Raw genomic sequence first — 13,046 nt, 5'->3', positions numbered from 1 at the left:
GATAATGGCCAAAGGCTCCGCCATGACACTAGCCAACTCCCTCAGCACCCTCAGATGCATCAAGTCCAGACCCATGGATTTATGTACATTTAGCTTTTCTAAATAGTTCTGAACCTGTTCTTTACCCGCCAAGGGCTGTCCCTCTTCAGCCCATCTTGCTTCACTTAGCACATTACTCCGGGAGCTGACCTTGTCCGTGAAGACAGAGGCAAAGAAAGCATTGAGTACTTCAGCTTTCCCCACATCATCTGTCACTAGGTTACCTCCCTCATCCAGTAACGGTCCCACACCTCTCTGATCACCCTCTTATTGCTAACATGCCTGTAGAAACCTTTCTTGCTCCCCTTCACATCCCTTGCCAGCTGCAATTCCAGTTCTTCCAGTATTTATACTCCTCCCTAGTCATCTGTCCAAGTTTCTACTTCTTGTCAGCTTCTTGTCAGCTTCCTTTTTGTGTTTCAGCTCACCAAAGACGTCCCTGGTAAGCCAATCTGGTTGCGTACCTCATTTGCTTTTCTTGCTGCGCATCGGGATGGTTTCTTCCTGTGCCTTCAATAAGGCTTCTTTAAAATCCTGCCAGCTGTCCTGGACTCCTGTCCCCTTCATGATAGCATCCCAGGGAATCCTAACCCTAACCTGTTTTGAGTAGCTGCTTGCTGTGCCTTCCTCGGCAGCATCACTGAGTGGCGCAGCTCTCGCAGAGACAGCAGACGGGATGGAGAAAAGCTCTGGATGCTGCACACCACACGCATCTCGTACTTCCCTTTCGGCGAGCGGATACGGAGCAGTACAAGTCACCGCTCCACATGTTCGCTGGTGCTTTCACGCCGCCACTCAGAACCCCAGGACTTCTGGTCCAGCGTCTGCAGCCGAGGCAGGCAGGGGCACAGGAGCGATGGCTACTTCTGCACGTACAGCACGAACCCTTGTCCAAGACCCAGCCTTGCTTTGCATTTTGAATGTCTCTTCCACTGGGGCGGGGGCAATGGCCGTTAAGGAGCGAGGGGGAAAACGCAGCAGTTTCTTGCTTTGAAATGCGACAAGACTCAGCAGAGTTTCTTTGCCAAAGAGAAACTGATTATTTTCCCGTGTAGCCTGTGAGCAATTAGGAAATGAATTCCCAGCCTGGGAGACCTGGCGTTGGGAAGCCTGCGCGTGGGAGGAAGGGAGTGGGATGGGGCGGGAGTGCAGGTAGCGCGTCGGGAACCCTTGTGGCTGCTCTCGGCGAGCCGGACACAGCACCTTGCTGGGCGAGATTCGGCAGCGTGCAAGTCTCACCTGCTCGTTAAAGCAAGGCGGCTCCCCGCCCTGGGAAGCGCAGAGTCCGCTACGGGCCCATTGTGGACTCTGCCGGGAAGAGCTGATTTGCTGACTCGCGCTCACGCATGCCAGCGAGTGACGGGTACAGAGGCCCTGCAGCGGGTAACCTGCTGCCCCGCCTGGCTCCCGCACAAGCGCCTGCCCCAAACCCAGGCGGCTGGAAGGGTCCTTCAGCTCCGGTCACAGAATCTCCCCGCTCTCCCCCAGCGGGCAGCATCTCCGCGCGGATTCCTGGCCTGAGGCAGGCTCCTCTGGCAGGGCAGCCAGGCCGTGCCACTCGCAGGGACCCTCTGCCGCCGTGCACCCTTTCCCTGGCTGGGTCCTAAGGCCTGCGCTGCCCCTCAGTCCCTCTCGGAGACCCGCCTCTGGCATGAGGCCCACAGACAGCCGCCCGGCAGGAGGGCAGAAAAACCAGCAGCGCCAGCTGCAGCCCTTGGTCCTGGGCCCGCGGCTTTGCTTGCAGACGGCGAGCTCGTTGGAGCAGAGAGCTGGCGCCGTGCCGGCACATCTCACTCACTGCCCCACGTAGGCAGGACACGAGCTGTGGGCTGGGCCAGGGCCGGGGGATTTGCCCCAGGGTCCCACACCACAGCAGCGGCGGAAGGGAGGAGTCTGTCCACGACTCCAATGGAGCCCGGCTGTTTGCACCGGGGCTGCCTACCAGCAGTGCCGGTCTGGAGGGCGCGGGGTGGGCGGGACAGACACACCCCGGACTCCTTGGGAAAGGCAGGCACAGAGCCAATCCAGGGAGGCTCTCCACTCTTGCAAAGGGGCTGGACCTGGACTGGAAACCGGAGCCATGGGGCTGCCTGGCAGGCGCTACCACCGTGGGCCCACGGAAAACCCGAAGCCTGAGGGAGCTGTGGGGCTCACCCCCAAGCAACATCTGCAGAGTGGGGATGTACCAGGCCAACCGAACCCGGAGAGGGGACCCAGGGGCCAGGTAGGAGGAGCAGCAAGGCCCTGAGTGGGGCAGGGCTGTTCATACCTGCCCTCCAGCACACACCCTGTGCAAGGGCTGGCTGAGCGGCTGCCCCTTCTGCAGGTTTTCAACCAGCATCTGCGCCCTGGGGCAGCCGAGGAGGGCAGGAGAGTGAACAATGGGGCAAGGGCCTGGTGAATTCCGGCTCGGGCGCGACGACGGAGCCATGGACATGGGACTGACTTCACAGAGAGCGAAAGGAAGTTAACTGAATTAACGCCAATCAACAGGCCCTGGCAGACGAACTTGATTGTTTTGATGGGATGACAAGTTGGAATGAGAGAACAGAGCTGCCTAAGACTTGGGCTTCCGTCCGGCATTCGCTCTGACACCGCCTGCCGGGCTGATTGGAAACCAGGAAGGGAACACGCGCACGGCCCACGTTCCGGGACGGGCACTGGACACGGAGCTAGCGCTGCCTCCCGTTTCCAGGGTGTCCCACGGGTACCAGGCCTCCCTCGGCCGTCTGCCACCCAACGCGTCTCTCGGCACAGTCACACTGCACAACTTCAGCTGCATCAACGGCATCGCCGGAGTCGAAACACTCAAGTCGGCTTTTGGCGCGACCTGCACATCAGGAAGTGGAAGGGGGGAGCGCTCTTCCTGCCACATCCCTCGCCCCTCGTGAACTGAGAGGTACGGGAATCCGAGTAAGAAGTCCTTTAGCTCAACACTGTTCCGAAGGAACGGCTCGCGGCGCCGACGCCCTCTGCGCTATTCCGAAGGAACGGCTCACGGCGCCGACGCCCTCTGCGCTATTCTGAAGGAACGGTTCGCGGCACGGACGCCCTCTGCGCTATTCCGAACGAACGGCTCGCGGCGTGGACGCCCTCTGCGCTATTCCGAAGGAACGACTCGCGGCGCCGACGCCCTCTGCGCTATTCCGAAGGAACGGCTCACGGCGCCGACGCCCTCTGCGCTATTCCGAAGGAACGGTTCGCGGCACGGACGCCCTCTGCGCTATTCCGAAGGAACGGCTCACGGCGCTGACGCCCTCTGCGCTATTCCGAAGGAATGGTTCGCGGCGCGGACGCCCTCTGTGCTATTCCAAGGGAACGGCTCGCGGCGCCGACGGCCTCTGCGCTATTCCGAAGGAACGGCTCGCGGTGCGGCCGCCCTCTGCGCTATTCCGAAGGAACGGCTCGTGGCGCGTACGCCCTCTGCGCTATTCCGAAGGAACGGCTCGCGGTGCGGACGCCCTCTGCGCTATTCCGAACGAACGGCTCGCGGCGCTGACGCCCTCTGCGCTATTCCGAACGAACGGCTCGCGGCGCCGACGCCCTCTGCGCTATTCCTAAGGAACGGCTCGCGGCGCGTACGCCCTCTGCGCTATTCCTAAGGAACGGCTCGCGGCGCGGACACCCTCTGCGCTATTCCAAACGAAGGGCTCGCGGCGCCGACGCCCTCTGCGCTATTCCGAACGAACGGCTCGCGGCGCCGACGCCCTCTGCGCTATTCCTAAGGAACGGCTCGCGGCGCGTACGCCCTCTGCGCTATTCCTAAGGAATGGCTCGCGGCGCGGACGCCCTCTGCGCTATTCCAAACGAACGGCTCGCGGCGCCGACGCCCTCTGCGCTATTCCGAACGAACGGCTCGCGGCGCGGACGCCCTCTGCGCTATTCCGAACGAACGGCTCGCGGCGCGGACGCCCTCTGCGCTATTCCTAAGGAACGGCTCGCGGCGTGGACGCCCTCTGCGCTATTCCAAGGGAACGGCTCGCGGCGCGGACGCCCTCTGCGCTATTCCAAGGGAATGGCTCGCGGCGCGGACGCCCTCTGCGCTATTCCAAGGGAACGGCTCGCGGCGCCGACGCCCTCTGCGCTATTCCAAGGGAATGGCTCGCAGCGCGGGCGCCCTCTGCGCTATTCCGAAGGAACGGCTCGCGGCGCGGACGCCCTCTGCGCTATTCCGAGGGAACGGCTCGCAGCGCCGACTCCCTCTGCGCTATTCCGATGGAACGGCTCGCGGCGCCGACGCCCTCTGCGCTATTCCGAGGGAACGGCTTGCGGCGCCGACGCCCTCTGCGCTATTCCGAGGGAACGGCTCGCGGCGCGGACGCCCTCTGCGCTATTCCAAGGGAACGGCTCGCGGCGCCGACGCCCTCTGCGCTATTCCAAGGGAACGGCTCGCGGCGCGGACGCCCTCTGCGCTATTCCGAAGGAACGGCTCGCGGCGCGGACGCCCTCTGCACTATTCCGAAGGAACGGCTCGCGGCGCCGACGCCCTCTGCGCTATTCCGAAGGAACGGCTCGCGGCGCCGACATCGTCTGCGCTATTCCGAAGGAACGGCTCGCGGCGCCGACGCCCTCTGTGCTATTCCAAGGGAATGGCTCGCGGCGCCGACGCCCTCTGCGCTATTCCAAGGGAACGGCTCGCAGCGCGGACGCCCTCTGCGCTATTCCGAAGGAACGGCTCGCGGCGCCGACGCCCTCTGCGCTATTCCGAAGGAACGGCTCGCGGCGCGGACGCCCTCTGCGCTATTCCGAAGGAACGGCTCGCGGCGCCGACGCCCTCTGCGCTATTCCGAGGGAACGGCTCGCGGCGCGGACGCCCTCTGCGCTATTCCGAGGGAACGGCTCGCGGCGCCGACGCCCTCTGCGCTATTCCGAGGGAACGGCTCGCAGCGCCGACGCCCTCTGCGCTATTCCGATGGAACGGCTCGCGGCGCCGACGCCCTCTGCGCTATTCCGAGGGAACGGCTCGCGGCGCCGACGCCCTCTGCGCTATTCCGAGGGAACGGCTCGCGGCGCGGACGCCCTCTGCGCTATTCCAAGGGAACGGCTCGCGGCGCCGACGCCCTCTGCGCTATTCCAAGGGAACGGCTCGCGGCGCGGACGCCCTCTGCGCTATTCCAAGGGAATGGCTCGCAGCGCGGGCGCCCTCTGCACTATTCCGAAGGAACGGCTCGCGGCGCCGACGCCCTCTGTGCTATTCCGAAGGAACGGCTCGCGGCGCCGACATCGTCTGCGCTATTCCGAAGGAACGGCTCGCGGCGCCGACGCCCTCTGTGCTATTCCAAGGGAATGGCTTGCGGCGCCGACGCCCTCTGCGCTATTCCAAGGGAACGGCTCGCAGCGCGGACGCCCTCTGCGCTATTCCGAAGGAACGGCTCGCGGCGCCGACATCGTCTGCGCTATTCCGAAGGAACGGCTCGCGGCGCCGACGCCCTCTGTGCTATTCCAAGGGAATGGCTCGCGGCGCCGACGCCCTCTGCGCTATTCCAAGGGAATGGCTCGCGGCGCGGACGCCCTCTGCACTATTCCGAAGGAACGGCTCGCGGCGCCGACGCCCTCTGCGCTATTCCGAAGGAACGGCTCGCGGCGCGGACGCCCTCTGCGCTATTCCGAAGGAACGGCTCGCGGCGCCGACGCCCTCTGCGCTATTCCGAGGGAACGGCTTGCGGCGCGGACGCCCTCTGCGCTATTCCGAAGGAACGGCTCGCGGCGCCGACGCCCTCTGCGCTATTCCGAAGGAACGGCTCGCGGCGCCGACGCCCTCTGTGCTATTCCTAAGGAATGGCTCGCGGCGCCGACGCCCTCTGCGCTATTCCAAGGGAACGGCTCGCAGCGCGGACGCCCTCTGCGCTATTCCGAAGGAACGGCTCGCGGCGCGGACGCCCTCTGCACTATTCCGAAGGAACGGCTCGCGGCGCCGACGCCCTCTGCACTATTCCGAAGGAACGGCTCACGGCGCGGACGCCCTCTGCGCTATTCCGAAGGAACGGCTCGCGGCGCCGACGCCCTCTGCGCTATTCCGAGGGAACGGCTCGCGGCGCGGACGCCCTCTGCGCTATTCTGAAGGAACGGCTCGCGGCGCCGACGCCCTCTGCGCTATTCCAAGGGAATGGCTCGCAGCGCGGACGCCCTCTGCGCTATTCCAAGGGAACGGCTCGCAGCGCGGACGCCCTCTGCGCTATTCCGAGGGAACGGCTCGCAGCGCGGACGCCCTCTACGCTATTCCTAGGGAATGGCTCGCAGCGCGGACGCCCTCTGCGCTATTCCAAGGGAACGGCTCGCAGCGCGGACGCCCTCTGCGCTATTCCGAGGGAACGGCTCGCGGCGCGGACGCCCTCTGCGCTATTCCAAGGGAACGGCTCGCAGCGCGGACGCCCTCTGCGCTATTCCGAGGGAACGGCTCGCGGCGCGGACGCCCTCTGCGCTATTCCGAAGGAACGGCTCGCGGCGCCGACGCCCTCTGCGCTATTCCAAGGGAATGGCTCGCGGCGCCGACGCCCTCTGCGCTATTCCGAAGGAACGGCTCGCGGCGCCGACGCCCTCTGCGCTATTCCGAAGGAACGGCTCGCGGCGCGGACGCCCTCTGCGCTATTCCGAGGGAACGGCTTGCGGCGCGGACGCCCTCTGCGCTATTCTGAAGGAACGGCTCGCGGCGCCGACGCCCTCTGCGCTATTCCGAGGGAATGGCTCGCGGCGCCGACGCCCTCTGCGCTATTCCGAGGGAATGGCTCGCGGCGCCGACGCCCTCTGCGCTATTCCGAAGGAACGGCTCGCGGCGCCGACGCCCTCTGCGCTATTCCGAGGGAACGGCTCGCGGCGCCGACGCCCTCTGCGCTATTCCGAGGGAACGGCTCGCGGCGCGGACGCCCTCTGCGCTATTCCGAAGGAACGGCTCACGGCGCCGACGCCCTCTGCGCTATTCCGAAGGAACGGCTCGCGGCGCGGACGCCCTCTGCGCTATTCCGAGGGAACGGCTCGCGGCGCCGACGCCCTCTGTGCTATTCCGAAGGAACGGCTCACGGCGCGGACGCCCTCTGCGCTATTCCGAAGGAACGGCTCGCGGCGCCGACGCCCTCTGCGCTATTCCGAGGGAATGGCTCGCGGCGCCGACGCCCTCTGCGCTATTCCGAGGGAATGGCTCGCGGCGCCGACGCCCTCTGCGCTATTCCGAAGGAACGGCTCGCGGCGCCGACGCCCTCTGCGCTATTCCGAGGGAACGGCTCGCGGCGCCGACGCCCTCTGCGCTATTCCGAGGGAACGGCTCGCGGCGCGGACGCCCTCTGCGCTATTCCGAAGGAACGGCTCACGGCGCCGACGCCCTCTGCGCTATTCCGAAGGAACGGCTCGCGGCGCGGACGCCCTCTGCGCTATTCCGAGGGAACGGCTCGCGGCGCCGACGCCCTCTGTGCTATTCCGAAGGAACGGCTCACGGCGCGGACGCCCTCTGCGCTATTCCGAAGGAACGGCTCGCGGCGCTGACACCCTCTGCGCTATTCCGAAGGAACGGCTCGCGGCGCGGACGCCCTCTGCGCTATTCCGAAGGAACGGCTCGCGGCGCCGACGCCCTCTGCGCTATTCCGAAGGAACGGCTTGCGGCGCCGACGCCCTCTGTGAGGTCTAGAGGACATGAGCTCTGAGGCAAGGCTGAAGGAACTGGGCTTGTTTAGGTCGGGAAGGAGCAGGCTGAGGGGACGTGGGAGCAGTTTTCAAGGATCTAAAAGTCACGGGGAGGAGGAAGTGAACTTGTTCCTCTGAGCACAGGACAAGCCGCAAGGGGCTTAACCTGCAGCCCGGGAGGTGGAGGTTGGACACTGGAAACACTTCCTGCCAGTCGGGGGCAGACACGGATCCACTGCCCAGGGAGCTGTGGAGTCTCCATCCCTGGAGAGACTGAGGAGCCTGTCAGGAATGATTCGAGATGGTGCCGGGTCCTGCCGCGAGGGCGGGAGGCTGGACTCGATGGCTCTCGAGGTCCCTTCCCGTCCTAGTGCCCTGAGTCTATGGCACTAGCCCCAGCAGAGAGCCCGGGGACTCCCCCCTCACATTCACCCGTTGTCTGTCTCAGCCCGTCTGACGGTTTCCTCGTGCACCTGACTTCCTGTAGAGCTGTGACAATCCGTTCCCATTGGCCCACGTGCTGCAGTCCCCATGCCGTGGCCCTTCAGGCCCGGGCACACTGATCCTCTCCTCCCAGCCGCGACACAGCCAAACACCTCGCCCCGAAACCCAGCCACCCCCCACGGCTCCTGCCACTGGGAAGGCCCATGCCCGGCCACAGGCGGCTGTGTCAGCCCAGAGACCCTGTCCCTTCAGCGCTGTCCCACCGTCCCTTGCCTCCAGACGCAGCCCGCCACGCCCCCCGCCTGCAGGCCGGGCTCCGCCTGCTTCGCTCCGTCTGGGGTGCCCCACACCTCCGTCCTGTGCAGCTCAACAGCCCGCTCTGCCCTTCTCCAGCCGGGACCCAGAGCTCTCCCTTCCCCCAGCGCCCGGGGCGCTCTCTGACCCCAGCCCCTCTGCTGCCCAGAGCCTCAGGCTCCAACCGCAGCCGGCTGCCCGGTCTCTGCAGGGCTCTGAGGGCAGGAGGGCGCTGGTGGAAGGAACCTCCCGCCCCCGGGGAAAGGCCAGGCAGCCCCTCGGCTCCACACCCTGCTCTGCCAGGACCCCGGGGCCCCGGCACCTACCTGTGGGAGGTGAAGTTGTCATAGGAGCCCACAGTGTAATGGCGGAAGAGCCGCTTGGTCCTGTCTTCCCTCGTTTCTGTAAGAAAAAGCAGAGCTCTCAGGGGGGAAGATGCGCGAGGCGCCGTCTCCCTGGGAGGACGCTCACAGAGCTCATGCCCCCTCCACCTGGTCCCTGCGGACGCAGACCCCCCAGCACGGACCTGCCCCCTGCCGGCACAGGCCTCTGCCCGGCAGACCTCCAGCGCCAGGCCGGCAGGGTTACACGGTGCTGCCGGAAGGGTAAGTGCAGGGCATTTCCGCACTGGCACCGGCTGCCTGGCGAACACCCCCCGGGCGTGTGAACGTGTTTCCGTTGCCCCTGGAGCTTCCCGCAGCTCTCAGACCCGGGCGCTGCTCCCAGCCCAGACCTGGGCGTGCCGGGCAGCCGCTCCACCCGCTCATCCTCCACCGCCAAGGTCAGCTGGCCCGCCGGGCGTTTTTTGGCTTGGTGGCTGTGCTGTTCTGGGGACTGTGTTCACTCTGCTCGCCTGCTGTTTGGACGTGGCTCCCACGGTCCTGTGCTGCTCTGCAGTAATGCCGTGTGTGTGCCTCAGTTTCCCTGGGCACTGCACTGGTGCCCTGCGGGGGATGGGAGTTTTGGGTGAGACACTCACTGAAGGAGGCTGCTCAGCCCAGCACATCCGCAATGGCCCAGGCTCTCTGGTCGCTGGCGCCCAGGCGGGAGATGCAATTGGGCGACGCCGTTTGCCTCGCAAGCTGCATGCAGGAGGCGGCGGGCGGGGCAGCCAGCAGGGCTGGGACCAGTAGCCGAGTGTGGGAGTCGGCCTCAGCTGGCTTCGGACGGGGCAGTCTGGCTGGCCTGGGGGCCGAGCTGGGGCCCAGGACGCTGGCCTGCTGGCTGAGAGTCCCCTCTGGCTGCGGGTGGGGTGCAGGGCCCGGGGAACCGTGCACCTCCCGAGTGTGCCCCCCACCCACCCCGCCTACCAAACCGTGCCCCTCCCGAGTGCGCCCCCCGCCTGCCCCACGTACCAAACCGTGCACCTCCCGAGTGCGCCCCCGCCCGCCCCACGTACCAAACCGTGCACCTCCCGAGTGCGCCCCCCACCCACCCCGCCTACCAAACCGTGCCCCTCCCGAGTGCGCCCCCCGCCTGCCCCGCGTACCGAACCGTGCACCTCCCGAGTGCGTCCCCCACCCACCCCGCCTACCAAACCGTGCACCTCCCGAGTGCGCCCCCGCCCGCCCCACGTACCAAACCGTGCACCTCCCGAGTGCGCCCCCCACCCACCCCGCCTACCAAACCGTGCCCCTCCCGAGTGCGCCCCCCGCCTGCCCCGCGTACCGAACCGTGCACCTCCCGAGTGCGTCCCCCACCCGCCCCCCGTACCAAACCGTGCACCTCCCAAGTGCGTCCCCCACCCGCCCCCCGTACCAAACCGTGCCCCTCCCGAGTGCGCCCCCCGCCTGCCCCGCGTACCGAACCGTGCACCTCCTGAGTGCGTCCCCCACCCGTCCCCCGTACCAAACCGTGCACCTCCCGAGTGCGCCCACGCTCCCCTGCCCCGTAGCCGTGATCTGTGTGATACTGGGACCCTCGACTTTCCATCCTGCGCTAGGAGCTGTGAACAGCCCCTGCGCCAGGAGACCGGGGCCGGAGGAGGCGAATCTCCCCAGCCGTAGTGTCGCCCTGCCACCACCAGATGGTGATCTCACCCCACAGCAGTCTCTGGCTAACTCAAAGCCGCTGCTGCCTGCTCAGGCCTTTACCCAGCGCTGCTCTCAGCCGCCGGACAGTCAGCCAGCTGGACCCCACAGCCCTTCTAGGGAGAGGCTGTTCTCAGCCCGTCTGAGGCGGGTGGGGTCTGCCTGGGAGCGGTTCGGCACGGCTACCTGCAGGTTACGCCTCCCTGGTCCCCGAGGTGCCACAGGCCAGACTCTGCACAGAATCAGAGGGCAGCAGTCACTGGGCCATGCAGGCACCTGGCCGACCCAGACGGTCGCTTGGAGCAGCGCTGCCAGAGCAGCGGGTGACTGGCAGGCACGTCCGCGCCACGGAGAACACCCTGCGCCGGGCAAGGCAGGGCACCAAGGGGGCAGCCGGCAGAGCAGGGCCCATGCAGGACAGCCAGACAGTCGACTGGGCAAAGCCGCAAATTCACACCCCTCTCCGGCCATGCGTAGGGGTGACCCACACGCCATCTGGGCATGTCTCTCCAGGTGCAACGGGCCCTCGGGCGAGCCAATGGCACGAGACCTGCATGCACCAGAGACCTCTGCAGCGACAGCGTCCGGACACCACATGGACAGCCCCGCCCACGAGCCTGAGCAGCCCTTAGACCGGATGGCACGTGGGCGGTGACCCGCACAAACGAGTGACTCTAGCTGCCGGCATTTACGCCCGCCCGACTCCCGCGTCGGAGCAAGATGCTGCTTTGGCGAGCGTGGCCCGAGGGCAGCGGCCTGCGCAGGGAGACACCCCGGCACTCGGCAGCATGAGGCGAGAGGGGGACTGCAGCCGCGCCCCGCCTGCCTGGCACGCCGACACGTCGGGGCCCCAGGGCGCCTGGCGAGAGCAGGCCAGACTTTGTGCACGTCACCTGGCAGGCGAGTGCCCACATGCATGGGCCCCGATGGGAGGGGGGCGTGCCCAGTGAAAAGGGGCCAATGCTCCCCGTGGCCAGGGAGGGGACAAGCCTAGATGACCCAGTCCTGCTGTGCCCGGACACGTGCAGCTCGGTGCACGGTGGCGAACGGGCACGTGCAGCAGCTGACGTGGCAGAGTGCTGTGCACGCCCACACTGGGTGCAGAGAGGAGGCGAGGTTCAGTGAGTCCCACGTGGATGGCAGCGGGCAGAGAGCTGCCGTGGTCCCGTGGCACCGAGCGTGGCAGTTCCATGCCAGTGATTAGCGTGAAGCGGCAGAGCGGCAGTGGCACGCGAAAGCGCCGATAGACACGGACTTGCCGAGCTCAGCTGTTCGATGCCTCCTCTGGGCTCCTTTGGTCCTGTGGCCGAGCTCTGGCGGGTGGCTTCCACCCACTCCCAGGCGAGAGTCCCTGGAGATGGACGCAGGCACGAAGGGGGCCGAGGTCGCCACGTGACTCCTCCCAGTCCTGTGCCTGGCTGAGCCGCCACCGAGCCTCGGCCCTGCAGACCTGGGGAAGCTGGTTCCGAGAGCCAAGGGGTTAACAGCGCGCACTGCGAGAAGGTGCACACAGCTGCTAGCGCAGGATGCAAAGCTGGCTGCAGAAGGGCTGGTGTTCTCCTGGCGCCAGCAACTCCCCAGCCTGCTCACACCAAGCCCCAGGCCCAGGCCCTGCTCCGGCGGCGCCCCGAATGCTGCTAGTGACAGCACACGAGAGACAGGCTGCAGCCGTGGATGGAGGAAGTGGGAGGGATCTGCAAGGGACCCTGCCCTCCGAGAAGGGGCGACGCTGCCCTCGCAGACTGCCTCCCCACCCCACCGCAGAACCGCCGCGTCTGAGGAGCAAGCGCCGGGAGCACGGGGCCGCCTGCTACTGGGAACACTTCACAGCCCAGCTTGTGCAGTAGGGGCAGTGGGGGAGCCTGGGAACAGCCAGCGAGCCCAGGTCTCGTCTGCTACCAGAGCCGGCGCACGCGGGAACCAACAGAGCAGGGCGATTTCGAGCCACCCGCCCCGGCCTCCTGTCCCAGCTTCTGGCAGCCAGAGCCCAGGGCTGCATCCCCGACCGGCGTCGACGGACCTGCCCTCCAGGAACCTACCTAGCTCCTCCCTTCACCCTTGGGTCCTTGGGTCTTCAGACTGGCCCTGGCAGCCAGTCCCACAGGCTGGCTCGGCGCTGGGGGGAGGCATTTCCCTGCGGCCGTTAATCTCACTGGGCGACCCTGGCTCTTGCGGTGTGCACAGGGAAGTAACACTGCCTGGTCCCTTTGTCCACACCAGGTGTCCGGTCTCGCACCGCTATCGGACCTCCCCCATCCCGGCCCTAAGCCGCCCGCCCGCCTGCGCAAGCCGCTTCACACCTCCATCCTTCCCTGTACGCGCTCCCATTCCAACAGGGGTGACCAAACTGCAGGAAATAGTCCAGGCCTGGGCAGAGCAGGGATTTCCACAGCTGCATTCTCGGCTCTCCTGTTACCTGTCCCTTTCCTAACGGACTCTACCAGCTGCTTTGCCCTGAAAACCAGAGCAAGGAATTCGTTCTGCTTCTCCGTGACGGCCTTCTCGTCCTCGCATGCTCCAGAGCACCATGACGGCCCATGGCCCCGCTGCTGGCTGGCGTCCAATGGCCCTTAACGCATTCCTGGTTAGTTTGCGTGTCCCGAGCTAGTTGCTCTTCAGATTCCT

The 13,046-nt window shown here is 66.3% G+C and overlaps 1 protein-coding gene across 3 annotated transcripts in view; it reads right to left on the bottom strand.

Annotated features, from left to right (window-relative positions):
* Positions 1-13,046, bottom strand: part of SHANK3 (SH3 and multiple ankyrin repeat domains 3) — a 780,355-nt gene that overhangs the window by 188,939 nt on the left and 578,370 nt on the right. For all 3 annotated transcript variants that reach the window (XM_075914851.2, XM_089777650.1, XM_075914857.2), the window contains one exon: positions 8,718-8,793. In XM_075914851.2, coding sequence (XP_075770966.2) covers positions 8,718-8,793 — 76 coding nt within the window. The remainder of the gene's footprint in view (positions 1-8,717; positions 8,794-13,046) is intronic.

This window comes from Pelodiscus sinensis, chromosome 1, assembly GCF_052426305.1.
Source record: "Pelodiscus sinensis isolate ZL-2025 chromosome 1, ASM5242630v1, whole genome shotgun sequence".
Classification (NCBI taxonomy): Eukaryota; Metazoa; Chordata; order Testudines; family Trionychidae; genus Pelodiscus; species Pelodiscus sinensis.
Note: the sequence above shows the minus strand (reverse complement) of the source record. Positions and strands in the feature narration are given on the sequence as shown.